At 49.0% G+C, this 20,721-nt stretch overlaps 1 protein-coding gene across 2 annotated transcripts in view; it reads right to left on the reverse strand.

Moving 5' to 3' along the window:
• The window catches only part of CCDC85C (coiled-coil domain containing 85C), a 116,242-nt gene that overhangs the window by 5,017 nt on the left and 90,504 nt on the right, over positions 1 to 20,721 (reverse strand). For both annotated transcript variants that reach the window (XM_056347209.1, XM_056347208.1), the window contains exons 4-5: positions 8,582 to 8,677; positions 766 to 864 (exon numbers count right to left, since the gene is read on the reverse strand). In XM_056347209.1, coding sequence (XP_056203184.1) covers positions 766 to 864; positions 8,582 to 8,677 — 195 coding nt within the window. The remainder of the gene's footprint in view (positions 1 to 765; positions 865 to 8,581; positions 8,678 to 20,721) is intronic.

The following is a 20,721-nucleotide window of genomic DNA, read 5'->3' on the forward strand; positions in this document are numbered from 1 at the left end:
ATGTGGACTTCCAAAACAAAGGCTCCAAAAGCATCCTCCGCCCTGCTGTGGGCACTGTGGTTGCTGTCAGACAGCACATCCCTGACTGCAGGCGACATGCAGCTTGAGCTGTGTTCTAGCAGAGATGCCAAACTCTTTGCTGAAAGCCAAAGCATGGCCAAGGTGCTTTGAAGTTGGAGGCAGTGCCACGGCATCATACACCGCAGAGCAGAGGCCTGGTACAAATGCTCACCATACAGGATGCGGCAAGCTCAGTTAAGTGTGGTTGCCCAACACGTTAGCAGTGCTAATAGCACCCCACACATCATGATGCTGTTCAGAGGCTTCAGTCAAGAGGATTCTTCCTCTAACTTCATCTTATGGTTTAGGCCCAAACCCATTCAAGCTGTAATGCATGAATGAAAATGGCAATTAAATGCTCCTCAGCCCAAACTGAGTCCCTAAGGGCACAGGTGGAGTCAGCTACTAACAGGACTGTCCCAGCCAGGGAGAGCCCCCTGCACAGCTCTCAGTCAGCAGACTAGCTACTCCACACCCTTGAAGGCAGCAAAGTGGGAAGTATCTGCTGAGCAAAGGCTGCTCCATGCCATGAATGAGGCACTCGGGTTGCCGATACCCAAAGCAGCAGACAGCAGAGCCTCCACTCTTCTCTTGCCTGTGGATCTCACATGAAGCAGGGCTTGCACACAGCAGACCCCTGCTCTTCCATACTTCTAACAAAAGACCACAAAAGAAAGCCCTAGGGTTGCCGAGAGGCGTTCTTACATTGCACATTTCACGAACAATCGCCTTCTCCTTTTCGCTCAGGTCTTCTTCATAGTTGTCTTGCATTTGCCTGTCCAAATTTTCATGGACCTCAAGGACCTACAAAAAACAACATTACAAAAGCATTATGCTCCTCAAATAATTAAGTGTCCCTAACAACATCATTAGCCAGTATTTAAATTGGCACGATTCGCAAAGCCTCGAGATAAGCAAAGACAAGCATGACACCGTCGGTCGGGGCACCTCCTTCCTCCCCTCTCCCCGGCAATGGCATGCCTGCCCGCCACCTGCACCGTGGCTGCCACCACAGCCCTGGGGGACCACATGATAATTGGCAGTGAGTTGCCTGCGCCCACAAACGCACCTCTTCCAGGAAGGCTGCTGGCAACTCCACCTTGCAGGCAGCCCCCCCAAGGCAGCCCCCCAGAAACTCGTGCCCCCTCCCTTCCCCTCTTTCACAGGAGCAGAGCTTTTCCATTCCCTTCTACTAATCCAAGTCATGGGACAACTGTGGTGAGCCCAGGCCAGCAGCTTTTAGGTGTAACAGGGTTGTAGCGATCAGAGAAAGAGGCAAACAGGGGGTCGCACCCCCAAAAGGCAGAGCTTTTACCCACTGTGCAGCTTAAGCGTATGGTTGCCAATCAGCCAGGAACTTTCCGATCTTAAAACAGACACGGCCGATTTCACTCACTTTTTGTCTGGAAGCTGTTTTTATCCCATTTAGTTTCTCAAGGGACTCCCTTGGAGGCCCACGATGACGGTGAGCAAGAGACAGGCTGTTAGCATAGAGCCCTGGGACCCAGAGATCCCAATTTGATTCCCAGCTCTTACCCACTCCATCTCTGAGCTGGCTGCACCCGGCTGCAAAGGGGATGGGAATGGGGCAGGGAAAACCCCAGTATTGCCTCCCGGATCCCTGCATGCTGACTGCAGTCCTCTGAAGGCGCTGTCCCCACTGAGTGCCAGTGTCGACGTGAATCTGGGTCACCCTCTCCTTGCGCCACAGACGCCCTCTGAAGATGGAGATAATCACCTCGACACCCTGAGCTTTACTTTAATCTCCACCAGCACCATTTCCAACCACAGCACATGCCCCATAAAAGCAAGGGGACAGGTGGCCCTTGGCCAGGGCTGGCGCACACGCGTGTCCCCGGGACGCACCCTGGCACTGCAGCCGCTGCAGGGTAACACTTACCAGCTGCTCAGTGAGCTCAGCTGTGCAAGCACTGATGAATACAGGCTGTACCCACCCAGCGCTGGTGCCAGACCTGCCTGGTCCTCCACAGGCAGCTCCGTTTTGCTGTCTGTCCTCTCATGTCTAGCTGCAGGCAGCAGGCCCAGGTACCTGCCTGCAGCAGCCTCTGCAGGAGTGAGGCATTGCCTTTCCTTCCCCTCCCTCTCATGACTACAAGGCTTTTTCCATCATATTAACAGGAGGAAAGGACTGCAAAAAATGAGAGATGTGGCTCCAAAAGCGTAGGTGTAGTCTGAAAGTGAGCAGGAAAAGGATTTGAGACTCTCCAATCAGGCTCTGCTCTGCTCTACAGCTTGGAAGGCATCTCCAGCAGGCGCTCCTGGATCTGGGAAGAACCAGGTTTCCTTTCAGAGACAGGGAGGTTACAGCTCCAGCACTGACACTCCAGACCTGACACGTACAGTGCCGCTCACGTTCGTGAGCCCCCTGGATGCCCCTCAGCCTGGTGCTGAGGCTCAGGCTGCCACACCTGCGGATCTGCCTTGGGAAGACAAATAAATGCGCTGTGAAAGCAGCTCAGGACGCTGCAAACAACAGTGGAAACATCCTGCCTGTGACTTTTTTCTTAGATTTCAGGTTGACAACGTTTGAAAATGGAAAAACACCTGATTTCTAACCTCTTTCTTTGAAACAGCACTTCCAGACATGTTCCCCAAGCACTGATCCCAGGCCACACGTGGCTGGTAAGATGCAGCACTTCTACGTGGCTGCCGCGCCCCATCATGTGCTGCCCACACCCCACACCCCTGTAGCAGCCGGGAGGCAGCCCTGGCCCCCCAAGTCCCGCCTGGGGCATGCACCATCCTGGCCACCCCTGCAGAGCACCTGCAGAGCTGGCTGCAGCCGGGTGGTCCCTCAGTCACAGTGGTGAGGCTGCCTGGGGGTAAAACACAGCGTCCACAGAAATCCCCCTCCATCACATCCCCATGCACTCAGACAGCTCCTCCGGACAGGCACGCTGCACAAGTCAGGCATATCACAGCGCAGCAATGCCTCCAGATTTTGCTGCTGCATCTGTGCTGACCTACATACCTCACCCAGGGCTTTGCCACCGATGAGCAAGGTGGTCAGCTCAGTGGGGGGGGTTCAAAGCTCCTGGAAGTCTCCCAACACCATCAAATAGCATGTGGTCTTACTCACTGCAATCCATCCACACACACATAAAGCTGTACTCGTATGCATAAATGTTCCTGCGCCTCCTAGGAAGGTACGGAGCTAGATGCAGTGCAGGGGTGGGTTTCACCCTTTGCTGAGGTATACACCACCGGCTGCTCCACAAAATGGGATGCCAGGATAGATTATCCCCTGGTCTGCCTCAGCACAGCAATCCCCAAAATAGGTCATCCTCCTAGGGCCCTTAACCTACTTGGGACCAATCTTTGCACAAATAAGAATTATCCACATCCTTTCTAAGAGGAGAGGAAGGGCAAGAGCAATGCAAAAAGCATGTACAGGCTGACCAAGACAGCATCTATTTTTTTGCTAAAGAGGAAGGAATTAATTATTGATCCAGCTGGACTTAGACATCGAACTTGCTTGTCTGGAGTCAGTATGCCTCCGATGCTCGGCTGCAAAGGCAGCAGCCTGCAGGATCACATCCCTGCGCAGGGCGCTAGGGCTGCCTGGCTGGCAGCTACGCGCCGGCTGTGTCGACAGGGCAAGTGTCAAGGACAACCATGGCTTAGATTAGTTACAGACCACATCAGCTCCAGCCTCTGCTTCCACCAGCCATCAATCTTGCAGGCACAAGAGTCTCAGTGGCCAAAAATAAACTGTTTTTCTACAACTTGCACTTAAACTAAAACCACATTCCCTAGTCCATGAGGTGTGAAAGGGCGGCACAGCCTATTTCTTTCAGTGGAAATATCTTTTAATGGCGTAAACCAGGTAGAGCTGGAGCTGAAAGCTGATCAGATGGAAGTTATGGCTGTACTTAATTTCTGAATGACTCAGGACTCACTTACCCTCAAGACCATCCTGCTCCCCAGGCCCACACCATGTCTGGGTAGGCACTTTCTAAAGATGCGTTAACGTTTTGGGTAGGAAAAAAGGATTGAGGGTGATAAAACTCAACAGCCCAGCCTGGAAAAGTATGCTGGAATACACTCTGAAGAGTAAAATCACCTCCTGAAGAAAGACAGGAAGGCCTTTTAGTGCTGACCCAGCCACAGCCACTCCCAGATCCTGCCAGGCGCCTCCTCAGCTGTTTAGAAGGACCAGGTTAATGTTCCTCCAATTACACCGCTGCAGACTACAGACATGCCTTTGCATAAATTGTCTATGGCTCAGCTAAAGTTCAAGGACTGTGAGTTCAGTGTGGACCTAAGAATCTGGGGTATATCCTCCCACGATTTCTGCCACATCCTAACCCAGAAGCCTACAGAAAACAAAGTGTACCCCAGGCTCGAAGCAGCTCACACCATCCCCTCCTTTTTGCTCTTCATCAAGCTGCACTGATAGCACTTGGCCCTTTGCACCAGCGCTACATGATCTCCCTGGGCCAAACACCAGCTGGCAGGGGCAGCCTGCTCTGCTCGAGCACAGAGGCACATCCCCCCCAGGAGGATGGGGCTGGACCAGGTAACACTGCTCTTCTGCCTGGAGATGCCACCTCCTCAAGGAAACCTGCACCTCGCCCTCAATGAGCATGCTGGCTCGTCTGGCTTTCTCCCTACCGACATATAAACCGAGGAACACCTTGAGCATAGTTAATTGTCCTTCGTGACTGCACTGACATCTGCGACCAAGGCAGTATCACCCCAGTCACCCAGCCCATCATACCCACTTCCCTTCTGACTTGCTGTACTGGCCCCACATGACCATGCAACGCATATTTAGAAAAACAAAGAAAAAAAATCCCACCAAGGAGTCCAGATGACTGCAGTAAGCCTTTGGAAGGGGAGCTGGCAGTTGAGGTAAGCGTCTGTACCAGAAAGCACTCTGAGTCTGAGGGATGCTTTCTGAAGGGCGCAAGCCTTACTGATTTTATTGAGTTATAAACCAATTGGACAAAGCACTGGGGAACACGGCATCCTACTTCAGCAAAGGAACAGTCCATATGCCCTGTTAGCACTTTCCCCTAGTTTTGGCAGGGCCAAACCCTGCCTTACCCATGATCGGTGGGAGTGACTGATCACCTGCTCTATGGCTCTGTGCACATGGAAGAGGTCCAGGCTGCTGCTCCGAGGGGAGCTGGGTTATAGGTTAAATGTCATGCTCAACATTTGTCTCCTCCTCACCTCTGCACGTCTTTAGCAGGTTTGCTCAGTTCCCAAGAAAAGTGCTTTGATGTTCACTGAGATACTGAGCTGTGGCATATGTACCTTTTATTCTTGTTAGCAAAAACAGCTGTTCGGAGTGCCAACCTGTCATCTTGCTCCGTATTTAGTAGGCGCAAATAAACAAAAACTATTTCTGAAGCAAAAATAAAGAAACCCCCTAAACTTGCTCAAGGAAGAACTTCCTTGCACTAAATGGCAGGCAACACTCCAGCTACGTAGCTAGCATTCAGCTGCCAGAAAAAGCCAAGGAAAACGCCTAGGGGACATTGCATAGGTGGGTGCAGATGGAGGTGATCTGCACGCCCTGCAGATCCACGCAGAACGCACTGCCCCTCAGCAACCTTTGCAGGGGCACAGAGCCACCTCACTGCAGCCATACCACTTCTGGACAGGCTTGCACGCAAGCATCCCGCCAGACGAGCAAAGTCAGCTTCCATCTCTCCTTACCTTTCCTTGTGGCAAGGAGCTAGCCTGCTACAGCCATAGGGACTTCTTTACACAACCAAGAAGGGTTTTTTCTAGAATCTGATGTGGTATAGCGAAGCGGGAAGTCTTGTTTGTAGGCTGCTCTCCTCTCCTCCTCCAGGGAAGGCCGTGAGCTGTATCACAGGCAGTGAGGGTCTAAGCTCATAGCCGTATCCAGTTTCCCACATGCAGGGGCTGGCACTGGAAAAGCTGCCCAGTTCTGCAGGGTGCAGGTAAGATCTACTGCATATGCTACAGCATGCCATGGCCAAAAACCATCATCTTCTACCCAGTTTAAGATCTGTGGCTGGAATCCAACAGCCACAATTTCACTGTGCCGCAAGAAAGAAGGAGGAGAGTTGAGACCATGAACAGTTTCCTCAGTCTTTTCTGTTTCCAGCTGATTCTTAGAAATGGGCCACAGGATGGAAAAAGAAACACCTTCTCATCCCTCCCTGCCATGCTGACCTACGGAAGACTTTCCTCCCCAGTTCAAACGTGAGAATATTTTTAACCCTATGCGTGTGAGCAGGACACATCATGTGAGATCATTTATGCACCATGAGAGATGTGACTGCTATGCCACCTGCCTCCAGCCATGGCACTTTCCAGGGTTTTGAAGACAAACGTACTCCACCAGTCAAATTATGAAATTGCAGAGGAGAATTTCTTCCTAGCAATCAACAAAGCTCTGACGTAGAGGATTAATAATACTACTACTACTACTATGTGCAAATCACCAGTCATCCAACTTCCTTTCAATTCATCACTGTGCCAGACCTCCCAAACTTAATTTCCAGTTTCCAAGAATCTTCATTAATTTCCCAGTCCTTTCCACAAGCTTATCAAACCACATCTTAAAACCATTTGTTTCTTGCCCTTACTAAGAAATTAAGTTCCGTAACCCCTGAAGCAAATAGAAACCTAATTTCCCCCCAGAATGTGTTCGTAATCAATTTATAACTATTTGATCTTGTAACTTAAAAACATTATTAACTCTGGTTAACATTGTCCCTCACCAAATGCAATGAAAAGCAGGAGCAGGAAGGTACAAACCCCACAGTCTGGGAAGAAAAAGCCAACAGCAGTAGTCTGGACTGCATGAGGGCTTGGACAATTAAACAGAAGCGAAACTGGATTAGTACAAAGCGGCAGAAAACCAAAGGTATTTCCTAAGTCTGCAATGTTCTGCAAGGCATCAAGTTTAGCAGACCCATACGCATGTATACAAAGGAGAAATGTCACCCGCAAGTGCAAGGCAGCATAGCACAGGATGGAGCACAACAGCCTTCTGATAGCACAGAACCATTCGCAACAAGCGAAGAAGAAACTTGTCTGGAAAACACAGGACAGGACAAATATATGTAGGCAAGTGAACTGCCACTTGTCTTTTCAGGGCTCCTTTAAGAACTAGTGAAAACTGTACTAAAGGTACTTTTTAATCCTCGATGGTGCTGGACACCCTTCTTTTAGGATCCAATGAGAGTTATACAATCTGGTTGCATAAAGCGTCAAACTGAAAAAACAAGATTTTCAGCTTGAAGGATCTTTTATAATTTGAATTCAAATTTGATCCAAATGGCACTAAACTTGTCTTTCCTTTTGTAATTCCTCACACATCATAAACGCAAACAGTGACACTCTACATTCTCCTGGGATCTTGCAGCTGCCCAATGGAACCAATATCCTTGCTACCTGCACTACAGCTTCTCCTGACACTTGTTGGTTTTAGCACCAAGAGACTCTCAGCACTAAAACCCAGTGTTTTTAATTCAGGGAACTTACAGATCAAAGCTATGAGCAACATCTCTGCCGTTTACTTATCTGTCAGATGCAGAAACATATAAAGCACAGAGCTTTGTAAGCACCAGTCTCCACGTCTAGCACAGTCTAAGCTAGTGCTGATGCCACTGCTGGACCTTTTTTTCCAGCTATGACCATGGGGATCTGAGCTCCAGAGTAGTCATCCAGGAATCCTCCTTTGATTTGATGAAAGCTTTTTAACCCTGTACAAACTTCTTCAGCTTCAACAAATCCAAATCTAAAAATCAGTATATTCCAACCAGAGCCTGATTCAGTCAGAGGCTTTCCAGCCATCCCTACGGCACCTTGGAAAGGATTTGTGCTTCTGTGTCCCTCAGATGCTGAGAAGTAACTTGCTTAACAAGTTAAACGTAGCACAGGGTATCACATTTTTCCTGCTAATGGATGGTCACTGGGACTTGAGAACTGCTGTGAAATCACAGTGCAAATTTTCTCCTTGAACTCAGCTAGCAGTGTCCCATGGTTTTGATTGCCAACGCTCCTCCTGACTTTAATGCCCACTGATGATGCACATATCTAGACGGGTAGATGTCATGGTTTGCTGTGTATTTACATAAAATGAAGTCTTTCTCCTTTGAAGACTCCTGCAGGATTTTCAGTAACGAAACATACGTAGGAACTGCAGGTTTTGTGTGCCTTTTAGAAACACCATTTTGGTCACTGATGGCACCCTGGAGACCCAGTTTACACAGGACTGATGAACAGAAAGGGTAACCAACACCTTAAGCATCAGCAGCTTTTGTTGGAGGTTTCCCACCCAAAAAACTAGTCATGATTGATCTTGCTTAACTCTGCAACTATATCAAGCCATGATTATCCATCATGATACAGGTGCTAGTTACTGATAATCTGCCTGAGTACTAACTTTCTAGTTGTTGTATTTCCACAATAAAAGCAAACGCACAGTTCTGCCGCCTTGGTGTTTGTTGAACCACACCGCACTGTACTGCACCACGCTGCAAGGCCGTGCGGGGATCTGCAGCATCCTTACCTTCATAGCATGCACAACCGCCTCTGGTTTCTGGCCAACAGGGACATATCCTGCTGCAGGAGAAGATGCAAGATCAGATGTCATGCGAGCTGGTCCCTGTTGAAACAAGAGGAGATACGCTTTAATTCCCTTTGGGCGATTTAAACAAGGAGGAAGAAAACATCCAGAAAATATGAGCGCTAGCTTCTCTCTAATTCAATTCCCTTCAGCCACCTGCAAAGGCAAAAGACACTACCAACTCCTACTCACAAGTCACTTGATCACTCAGTCTAGATGTACTCCAGCAGGAGATTACTCTGGTTTAAAGCTAAATTGATTGAAGAAACATTTTTTGCTCTCTTAGAATAACTTTGTACAAGGACAAGATCGAACGGTTCTCACCCTTCTAAGCCAAGGGAGCAATGCAAACAAGATGATTTTCCAGCATAAAGTGGTCATTTCTAAGAAGCTGCATTCATGAAAGAAACAGTTGGCATAACTTCATTGCTTTTCTGGCAACATTTTCACATAGACATCAAGTACCAATCTTCAGCTACAGAGAACATTGTGAAAGCAACCTTAAAACAAGCAGATGTCCAAACCTAATGTTGGCTGGGTTTGTTTCCAAAATGCTGGCCAGTCCTCCCGCATGAAGGATCCCATCGGGAAAGATGCCGAAATTACATTTTACAAAAGATTTCCACTGTCCAAACAGCCTTGGAAGCACTTTTCATAGGGCTTTCCTTTTTTAAAGGCATCCGACTTGGATTATAAAAGACACAATATCTTTATTCAGTGAGATGCACCCTGCCTGTCCCTAATATTTTTGCATTGCTTTGTAGCAGTTGGAGGAATCAACAATGAAACCATTGACCAAACTCATATATAGTCTTCGCAGTTTTCAGGAAACACAAAGAATTATTATACTGGGGGCCTCTGAAAGCAAATTAGGATAGCAGAGCGGCATGTAGCACCATCACAGGAATGCTTTCACATACAACACACGAGGCACTCCATTCTCATCTTTTCCACATTTGAAAACACAGCATGTTTTACGCCTCGTCTCATCGCTTTGCCTTCTAAGCCCAGGCCAGCAAGCTAGCTGTGCCAGAAAGCAGGACAAACAGAGGGGCACTCCACCACCTCTCATTCTTCCAAATGTTTTAAGTTGCGGGGACCCTTCTACTAATAGAAGTGTTCACGTTCATGCATTAAAGAAAAAGATGGGCCAACCCATTAGGCTACAGACAAAAATAGCATGAAAGGCTCCGTGCCTCGGCCACTGGCCTCTGCTTAGCCCATGCCATGACCAACAGCCGCTACCTCATAACAGTGACCTTGATGAAGTGAGCTGCTGGTGATGCAAAGCCTTCCTTCTGAGACTCCGGCATCTCGGAAAAAGGAAAATTAAACTTATTAAGTCCGCAATAATTCTCCATGGAGATTTAACAGCCTGCCAAAGCACAGAGACCAAGAGACAGTCACAGGCTGGGCATGGTTCTGGACCTGCTGGCAGAGGGTTACAGCTTGCTGGAGCTGTGGCCACCTGGGGACATGTCCTCAGCTATCTCATCCATAACATTAAGACTGCAAAATGGGTTACCATTTTCTGACAGGACTGGTAAATGCAACAGAGTCCTTCCAGAATCAACATCCCACAAAGGTCAAAGACACAAATACATGCATAATTCCTCTGACTTCAGCACGAAAGCTGCCTTCTTTCCATAAATGACAAAGATCATGACAACTGAAAGCAAAATATTCAGGAGTTTGTGGCCATGAATCATACTTGATATGGATCTTCCCTTATGGCCCTCTTTAGAAGTAACAGGAAATACCAAGCAAAAGGTTAACATCCAGTGTTTTTTTCTGAGTTGAGAGTAATCTGACAAAGGAAAAGGAATTCTGCTGCATCCTGCCACTGAGCACATTTTTAATACAGTTTTCTGACCAAACTAGAGTAGATCATGAGGTCTCCTGTATGACAGGTAGCTGCAGCTTGTCCTCACAGAACTGAAGTCACTAACGAACTACAAAGCATTTCCATGATTGTAATCACTCTCAAAATTATTACAGAATACAAATGAAACCAGAATGATAAGAGAGAAATGCTTTCTAAAGGGGCTAATCACAATTAAGTGATCACCATATTGACAGGATAAAAGCAATCTTGCAAGCATAGTGATGCACTGGATATACCGTATCACACAAAAAAACATTCAAAGGGTCACCTTCCTTCTGGGACAAGTGGCTGAAATTTGGAAAGGGCAAACAAATGCACTGCACCTGAACAGAGGTAAAGAATTTGACTGAAGAGGAGAAAAATAATGTTAAAGAATGAGGGATGCAGCAAAGGAGGTAGACCCAAAACTTGCTGTCAGGAGTCTCAATAACAGATGACTTCATTGCTAAAATAGGCATGATCCTTGGGTCCTTAGCTTGGAAGCCAAAACCCCCAACCAACTGAAGCAGATGTCCAAATTGCTGAGTGCAACCATCAGCAGTAGCAAGTGCACCAGACGACCATGCCACTGGCCCAGTATGCCCCAAGCCACAGAGACCTCCCCACCGTGTGAAACTTACTACAAAAGGCCAACCACGCACCTGAAGAAAGTGGGGGAGCAAGCAAAGACCTCACCAACAGACCCGCTCTTTGCAACTGTAGGATGCAACAAGTAAAAATACCCACATTGCTAAGGGTGGTTTAACAGTTCTCACTACACTTCGTGCTTTTTGTGCAGTTGCATCCTTAGAAAAGGCTCTTCCCAGATGCACATGGAGTCAGTTTTATAAAGTGGGGTAGAGGCTTCATTCCCACTGATTTCAGCACGGTTCACAAAAAACACAGCTTCAGCCAAACTCCTATCAGCTCCTGCAATGGAGGCATACACACATAAAGGAGGCCAGAAAAGAGGGGACTGACGGTAGTCAGCAGGGAAAGAAATGACAACATATCCAGCAGGATGCACGGCCAGCCTTTGGAGGATGGAGGAGAGGAAAGTGAGCAGAGTTCACCGATAGTGTTAGCTGAAGGGGAGGAAATGGAAGGGATTGGAGATAAGGTCAAGGTTGCTGGACTGGAAAACTGCCAACAGTGGGAAAGAATGGAGGGAACGAGAAGAAAGAGGAGGATGTGCATTTTACCCAGCAGGAAACCAGTTGAGATGAAATGCAGGGGAGGGGGAACCCGAGATAGGAGACAGGAGACTGGAAGAAGGGCAGGAGGGAGGGGGAAATCTCAGGAAGTCAGCATTAAGGTAGTAGCTGAAATCACACAGATGGAGGAGGTTCCTCATGCCTAAAATAGGTGCATTTGGAAACTGTGGGTAAGAATTACCAGAGCTGCACTGCAGCAGTCTAACTCAGCTATCCCGAGGACCTCCACCACAGCAGAAACACATGCCCTTCCTGTTCCCTATAGCTGACATTTTCACAGCCATGGGAACACAACTGATTCAGCACCCTGATGGACAATAATAGCAAGGTTAATCTGGTTACATCCTAAGAAGCAAAAATTGTCCATACAGGCAAAAAGCAATACAGTGTGTTTTGGGGTATGCATCACTCTCAATTTCCTCTCCCTGTCTGGTTTTGTCAAACACACTCTCTGCATTAGACTCATAGTGTTTGGTAGCTCAGAGATGTAGCCACATCCTCAGGCATGTGGCTGAGGTATCACATAATTATATAAATGAATGGTGCTAGAAGACAGCTCAGAAGTCGCCAAAAAGAATACCATTATATTTATAGCCAAGTTGATGGGAAAAACCATCTTGATCATTTTTCTAGTTTAATTCTGCTGAGGCTGAACCTCAGCAGAATGAGAAGCTGAGCCATTTCAAAATGCAAAGCTTCTTATTCTTTTTGGCCCCAAATAGCTTTAGAGATGCTCCAGGTTTACAGCAGCAGAGAGAAGACTGGAAGTTAGCTTGTTTAACTCATCACTTAAACAGGGAATTTGTAATTCAAAAAGAAAACAACAGTGCATCTATGTTGTGGTGTCAAATGGTCGCCTGGATAGAATTACACTGCACACCATTTTGTTTCATTCACAGCCACAGTTACGCTGCCAAAATAAGGAGCTGCCTAGCAGTGAGATTACCAGCCTCATTAAGGGTGGGAGAGTGGGGGGTTCTAAGTTACGTATCTGATGCATTGGAGTTCCCAAGTACTTGGAGGAAGCACCTTATCTTCCCTGTGCACAGGGTTTGTTGACCACTACACCTCTGAGACTCAGAGATAATTCTCCATTTTCCAAGATATGTCTTTAAGAAGCAAAAGTCCCACGGAACCAAAGGCTGCGGAGCCACGTGTCGACCCATTTGATGCTTCCTAGGTTAGCTGGTGCTTTTGCTGCTCTGCAAACCACCGTGGCAGTTCAGAGCATTTGAGACCGCTGCGGCATGGATCTTTGATGAGTTCAGTCCTGGAAAGAACAGGCCTACCTCTGCTGCCATGGTGGCTCTGGGACTGCAGTGTCCCGAGAGGCTCCTGGTGAGGCTCTTTGCATCCCTCAAGGGAGGCAAGTGCCAAGTACCCATGCACCCAGCCTCTCTCCCAGCAGGGAACACATGACAAGAGCTACTCCTCTGCTGCCTCTGTGCAGACAGCAGCACTGAAGCACCACTGAGCACTCGTCCCTTTCAGCCGTCGCCTGCTCCTCCACTTCAAGCAGATCCGCACTGGGTATTTGCTGGTGTCTGCGATGGGAGCAATGCACTTCTCAGAGCTTGCTGTCCCCACGTAGCATCAGCCCCCTCCCCATCCCGCCAGCCCTACATTGTGCATGCCCAAACCACAAATCCGCCAGGCAACCCCAATTCTGTTTGAGCCTCTCACTGGAGCCTGCAGGGCTTGTGGTTCAATCTCCAAGTCTAGCTGTGCCATTAATACAGAGAGGAACTCTGCAGTCCTTCAGACCAGAGCATCCTTGAAGGAATACACCACACATGGGATAAATGCCCCAGTTCTCTATTGCAAAGAATGATGCTTGACTCAGTGACAGCCTCAAATCCAAAAGAGAAAACAAACCAAATCAAACTAGCCTCATTCACTGCCCCGGTCCAGAACCCACAGACAATCAGCAAAGAAACAGCACTGATGTGAGAAAGAAAATCCAAAGGCCACAAATACTGCTAATGATCCTTTTAATCTGACACCAAAAAACCGAAGAGCAGAAGCCTCAACTTGGAGCTGCTGGAGAACATTCGCTGCTCTGTAACAAGCCACCTAACGAGTCCTTGCTGGCTCTATCTGATTGCACGGGATGTGGTCCAGCACAGCCGCTGACAAGCACCACTGTCGATACTCCATTCCTACATGTTTGGAGGAACAAAATTAATAGGACTGTCTGTAATAGGGCATCCTGGGAATCCCTGATAATGACAGACCTCCACAGAGGCAAAGTAAGGCTTGGAATATGAACATTTCTTAATAACAGCGGGACTGCTTTGGAACCCAAGAAGAAAAGACCCTAACTGGGGATGACAGGTGTCTGCTCTTTTAGAGGTTTTGGGTTGGAAATCTCAAAAAAGAACAAAGAAATTGTGATAAACAATTTCTCCTTGATTCCTCCAGGGATCTGAAAAGGCATGAGGCCTTGGTCCTGCCATCAGTTTTCAATCTCTTTCTACTCAAATATATTCTGTCTTTTAATGACATCCTTTCCTACCTCACCTCCAAGAGAGCTGTTCCTGATCTGCAGAAAGATTGCAAAAGACTACATTTCAAAACCCAGAGGAGAACGTTATGCTGATTTTACTTCACCTAACAGTCATAGCCCAGGCACTGAGGATGCTTCAGACCAACATGGAGCGCGCAACTAAGCATTAATGCTTCTGAACCTCACATCTTCTCCTTGCCTTCTATTAATTTTCATCTACCATTTCAAAAAACAAGCAGACATTTAGGATTCAAACTCGATTAAATAAACCACACTTTTCTAATGGCATACCTCAGACAACATTAAAGCTAAATGGAGTGATATCAGACACTGTGAAGTTTTTATTGCCGAGACAGAACAAGGAAAATTACATTATAGGCAGGCATTGCCAGACAACTCACAATAAAATTCCCAGGCACAACTATTTATCTCACAGTGGTTCTGTATCCAGCCTGCTTACCCAGGTTTGAATTATACTTGGGCCCTTCCTTAGCACCCATCATCACCCAGGTGTTTTACATAAATAAAGGTGCCAACACTGCTCCGTAAATTAGGAACACTTAAGGGACACACAGGAGATGGTAACATGCCCACAGCCATATGGAAAGCTGGTGGCAGAGCTGGGCAGTAACACAGAAAGGTGCCGTGCCTAACTGCAAACCCCAACCCCGGCACGATGGCAGAACGGGGGGCCCAGCATGTTTTGGCTTTGTGAATGGCACTTGTGGCTACAAAGTTTAGAAAGTGCCCAGAGTAGCTCCAGCCAGAGACAGCACTGGGGAGCAGATGGGGAAAATCAGCGGCAAAAACAAGTACCAAGAGCACGGGGCCAATGTAGCACGGGAGGCGAACCCTCGGACCCTCACAGGGAACGCACCAAAGCCCCAAAGCACGGTGTCCCTGTCAGAAATGCAGCACTGAGGGCAAGCACTGGGATCACACAGACAGTTGGTCCATTCAGAGAGATGTTCCTTCACACAGAGATGAGCAGCATCCCCAGGAGATCACCCCCCAAAAAAGTACTCCCATTACCACCAGCCTAAGAAATCCCCTGGGCCCCACGAAGGCAGATCAGACCCCCGCATCATTTTGCATCCCTGGCTACGCTTCCCCTCCTCCACTGCCTTGCAGCTGTAGGGGGGTTAATGGCTGAAACAAAGCCACGGTGCAGTGCAGCGCTGAAGCATGACATGACTCTGGGCTGACATTTCACCCTCCCTTCCTTTGAAGCCTCTTCCCTCCCTGTTGCATCTTCTCATGCCTGTGGCAGCTCTGCCGCTGCCACCACACATGGTGCTTCTGAAGGGATCCAGCTCCTCTCCTGGCCCCACAGGGACAAGGCTGCCTGAAGGCGCCCTGGCAGTAGCCCCAGGAGTTGTCGCTGGCTGCAAGGAGATTTCCCAGAGGCACGAAGAAGCAACTGGCACCGGCTCCTCTGCAAACCACACTGCACAAAGTGCAGCCTTTTCACCACCCTGCTGCAGTGATGCCAGATCTCTCATGCCTGAGTGCAGGACACCCTCACCAGAGCCAAGGAGCACCCAGCTCCCTCACGTGTCCACCAACGCGATGATAACATTTGGTTATTGTTATTCCACGCCTGACGTGCAGAAAGCCTGCCAGTGTCCACTTCAAAGCAAACCACTCGCTCCCCTCGGATGTACTTAAATGGCTGCATGGCCCTACATTTCCAAAGTCACAGCGGGCTGCCTTGCAGCTGCGAGTGCTTGACACCCTGTCACCCTGCCACCAGGCAGAGGAGAAGGAACATGTGGGAGATCCCACGGACACACACCAAGTCCCCAGCACGACACGGGCCCTGGCCACCAGCAGCAGTGAGTGCAAGAGCCATCAGTACTCTGTATTAGCATCTTCCCTATCAAATCAAGGGACTTCATTGCAGATGCTAATCTCCTTTGGCATTACTTAATTTGCTGCCTTTAATCATGGAGAGCAGCTGGTCATGTAAACATTCAAATCCATGACTTAACCACTGGGTCCACACAGAAGCCAAGCAGAGCCCATCTGTACAGCCCAGCCGCCACCTCCCGCATCTTCACGGCCTCCGCTGCATTCACAGATATCTACTTAAACAACAAAAAGGGTTTACATGGCCCTTTTGATTAATAAAGAAACAATTTAACTGTTTTATTGCTTTCTGAGCATAAACATCAAGGACACACAACAAAAGAATAGCTCTTCTCCCTGGCAGGCATGACACAGCTGTACAGGCTCTGCTGGGGCACCAAAGGAAAGGGAGGGTTTCAGAGACAGCCCAAACAGAATAAACAAAGTCAGGACATTGTTTGCAACTGGATCTCATCTACAAACAGGAAGGGTGTCTTTTCTCAGCACCACACCAACAGCTCCAGCCCTGGGAAACTCCTTGGCACATGTAAAGCCAGGGAGAGTGGTCGCTGTTCGGGTCGGTAGCAGTGATGCAGAGCTGGAGCAGGTGAACGCTGTTAAAAAGCCGCACCGACATCTTCAGATGCTCCCCCAGACTGTGACACTATTACCAACATGACATATTCAGAGCAGTTTCAGCCTGTAACTACCTGATGCAAGCAAACAAGAAGTCTGACTGCTACGGACAGAGCGAGCCTGCTGCTGTACTCGTAGAGAAAGTGCACTAACTCCAGCCGACTCACAGGGGCACTATCAGCGTAAGTATTTTGAGAAGTGATAATTCTTTTGATAAAAGGAACGTCAAGCACATTTGATTTCAGAAGGAAACAGTGAGTAATTTTAAGACTTTCCGAGTTTTGAAGCAGACCTGATTTGGGGATGGCCCAAGAGAAAGCCTCTGGGTGGGTGGAAGATGCACACAGATGCAGGAGGATACCTGCGCACATCTGTATTGCCCTTCCAGGTCTCCATTACAGCCTGGCTGCCCTGGCCGTCACTGGGGAAGCAGCCTCCTCCCAGGCCAGGGGCAGAGCCAGGGGCTGCCGTGCCCCTGTCTCTCCCCCAACCCATTGCCAGCCCCACACAAATGCACATGACAAGTGAGCATGACAACCTACAGCAGATCCTCAAAGCAGATGAATTTTTCTCGCTTCCTGCAGTTACCTGTAAGGGTACATTATGGATACTGCCTTTTTAGCTCATCAAATCCCCGAAGTTTGACATTGCCAAACTTTATGCCGGCTGGCTGCCGTGGAGAAAAAAGCCACCCACCGCTCAGAGCCGCGGCAATAACTGCTGATGAAGGGCAGCTGCCTTCAAAAATGGATCTGCTTGTTCTCAGCTGCTGATAATACATTCTGAAGCTTCACAATAGCACTCCCCGGGCTGCAAATCCCGGCAAACCTTTCATTTTGTTTTCCCTTCCGCAGGCGCTGTTGCCGCAGCAGCAAAACGGCTGCCTTGAATTTCTCTCTTTGTCTGCTCAATGGCATCCTGGTGGCATCGGTGACGCCGGCGGGAAGGAGCTGCCTTCTGCCGTGCTTCTCCATCATTGTTGGCCCCTGCCTAAAAAGGGATTGTGGCCATCACTGCTGGTGGAGGAAGCAAGAAACAAACCTGGGGTTATCCTCCGGCACATGCTGGCAGCGCTCAGCTCAACTGACAGCCACGGGGACGGGGTACCCGGATGGGAGAAGACAGGGGCCATCGGGGTGCTGCACAGGGTGGGATCGGTGGAGCGACAGAAGGGGATGAAGGCATTTTGATAGGCTACGACCCGGTGCTGAAGCTGCAAAGAGCAGTCCCAGGGATGGCAGAGGCACCAGGCGGCCCAGGGATCCCTGTGTCCAGGAGCTTTGTGCAGCGCAGCAAGGGCCTGGGGGCTCCATGCTGATGGTAGCAGGGTCACTGTGCTGTGCAGGGACACCTCGGTGCCACACTAAGGTCCCCGGTGCTCCAGGTGACTCTGCAGAGGCATCAATGCCCAGAGGGCTCCCCTGGCTCTTCTGGGTGCGTCTCCTGGGAGCCACAGTCGGAACGGCAGTCTCCGGCCATTTCAAACTTGATTTCAAAAGTCAGGTTGGCTTTAAGAAGCTGATCCAATTCTCCTCCCTGGGAGGAACAGATTTACTCCCACACAGGCTGAGGAAGGGACTGGCAGACTTGCTCTGGGTCCCCCAGTGAGACCTGAGACCAGGCTCGGGCCACAGCCACATCTCCCTGCCTACGCCAGGCTGGCACAGGGGCCAGCTTGGTCCTTCCTCTGCAAAGAGCTGAGGGAGAGACCGAGTCGCCTTCTCGCTTTTCTTCTGCCTTAGCCCTTGTATTGAAGAGGATGGAGACCACCATCTTTCCAGCCAGAAGGAAGAGACAGGACTGTCACTGGGGCTGGGGTTTAGCTACTACGTGCCCTCATATCACCTACCCTCGCCACTGCTCTCACAGGCTCAGGAGACTGCCAGCGCATCAGCCAAGGACTCTCTTACCATCCCTTCCCACCTCATCTAACAGCTTCTCTTTACACCTACAGACCCACAAACGTTTGGGTTTGTTTTTGTAATAGCGTACATGCCATCTGGCAAAATGAAATACACTTCTCCCAAGTATCTCTACAAGGCAGAGCTACAAAACACGGCTGGTTGTGACAGCACGGTGGGAATCAAGAGACGGAGATGAAGAAGCCGGTGTTGCAGCCGAGCAGCCAGAAACATCTCCCAGACTTTGCATACTGCACGAAACAGGCACTGGAGAAAAATACAAGAAGAGGCAGTGCCAGGAAGCCAGGGACTCGGTGGTGGTCTCAGTGGAGTGCTCTCTGCTACATAACAACACTTGTCCTGCTTCTTTGCGTTTACCATGGAACTTGCTGGGTTTGCAGTAAATTTAGGGTAGAAAATGGAATTGTCTCTTCCCAGCCTGGCCTGTAGTCTAAACCAGACTCCGAGAAATGCAGCTTTGAATACCCTAATGGAAATCTCACTTTTTAATGGAGATGTTATTGTAGTCCCTAGGGACATATATAATGGCTGAGCAATAGCACCGTCACCACTGTCTTCTCAGAAGCAGCAGTTTTGCTCAGCCCTCGCAGAGCGTATCTGCAGGTGCTTCCCCTGGGGACTCCCAGCTCTGAACCCCAGATGAGCATGGGTCCTTTCCTCCAGCTACCCCCTACAGAACCCACAGACACATCCTCCTACACCTGGCCGGAGCAATATTTGGAGCTCCTGCTCCTCAGCAAGGGGTCACGCAGAAAACTACCGCAGTACAAATTCAGGAAGGGGAAGGTGATATTTATTTCAACCTAAACCCGATTTCTCTAGCATGTCACTCACACCCACACACCTACAAACTCACACTCATGCATTCACCAAAAGGTAGACGTCCATGACAGGTCAGGATCACTGTGTGTGACAGAAGATAAGGAACACCCACTAGCAAGTCCTAATGACAGCTCTGGCATTCCTCCACATTGACAGAAAAGAACTGGGTTTTGGACAGGTTTTCCACATGCTTTAGGAGTCAGTAGTTATTACAGGCTGATCTTTACATCAGCATCTTGCTTACTCACCCCCCACAAACCCGCCACCTCTTGCTTCTCTTCCCTCATCTTGAGCACCTTATCTAACTAAGCCTTCTTGGAACCACAGGAAGCCTAATGGCACATCACGGTGTAACCTTCCCTCGTTATCAGGGAACAGGTCTTCCAGTGATAAGCCATCTGTGCTGTGGCCTTATCACAGCACAGACCTCCTGGTCCTGACACAAACCACACATCCCATGGTGTTTACCCACTTGTTTGCTGTCTGTTGTTTGTTTGGTCATCAGCACAGGCACCCCTGCATCCCTCACTCTAACATTCCTGCCGGTGTTTTCACACACGCTTTTCCATCCACATTCCATCCACAATAACAACATTGCCATTACAAACCTCTACAGTTACTTCCACCAAAGGCAGGATTCTCACTGTAAGTCACACGAACACTGCTAGGAAATTTTAAGTCTAAGCCAGCCAGGCTAGCTCGGACTGACAGTTAACAGGCCTGTTCACATTTAATGTCATTTTATGCCAATGTAGATAAACGGCTCCTCCCAGCAGCTGGCTTACGGGCTTTCAAGGCAAAGGTACCTCCAAATGTAGGAACATGAGAAGCCCTCAGGCCACCTCTCCGTGCCTGGGCATTGAGACACCCCTGGGGCACAGCCGGAGGGCAGCAGGCAGGAACGTGAAGGTCTGCAGGGACCATGTGTCCACATGGCCAGCCAGAACACCCAAGAAGAGGCCACAGGGAGCACAGAAGAGAGAGAGATGCAAACTCTGGACCATGCCTCAACCACCACATTCATCCCTGGCTGTGCTACAGGGGCCTCGAATGCCCCAGAAGCCAGCAGCTGAGATTCCACCCCTTAGTAAATGAACTTTTAAAAGCATGACCATTAGTAACAATATAAGAGCCTTACCGATGCGGACGGGGAATTTCCTTTTCCTCCATACATTCTCCCTGTGTCAGAAATGTAACCCAGCAATCATTACATGTGACAAAAGATTAAGCACTGTGTAGGGTGGCTTTACGAAGAGCAAGAGACCTGAGAG

This window comes from Falco biarmicus, chromosome 7 (assembly GCF_023638135.1).
Source record: "Falco biarmicus isolate bFalBia1 chromosome 7, bFalBia1.pri, whole genome shotgun sequence".
Lineage (NCBI taxonomy): Eukaryota > Metazoa > Chordata > Aves > Falconiformes > Falconidae > Falco > Falco biarmicus.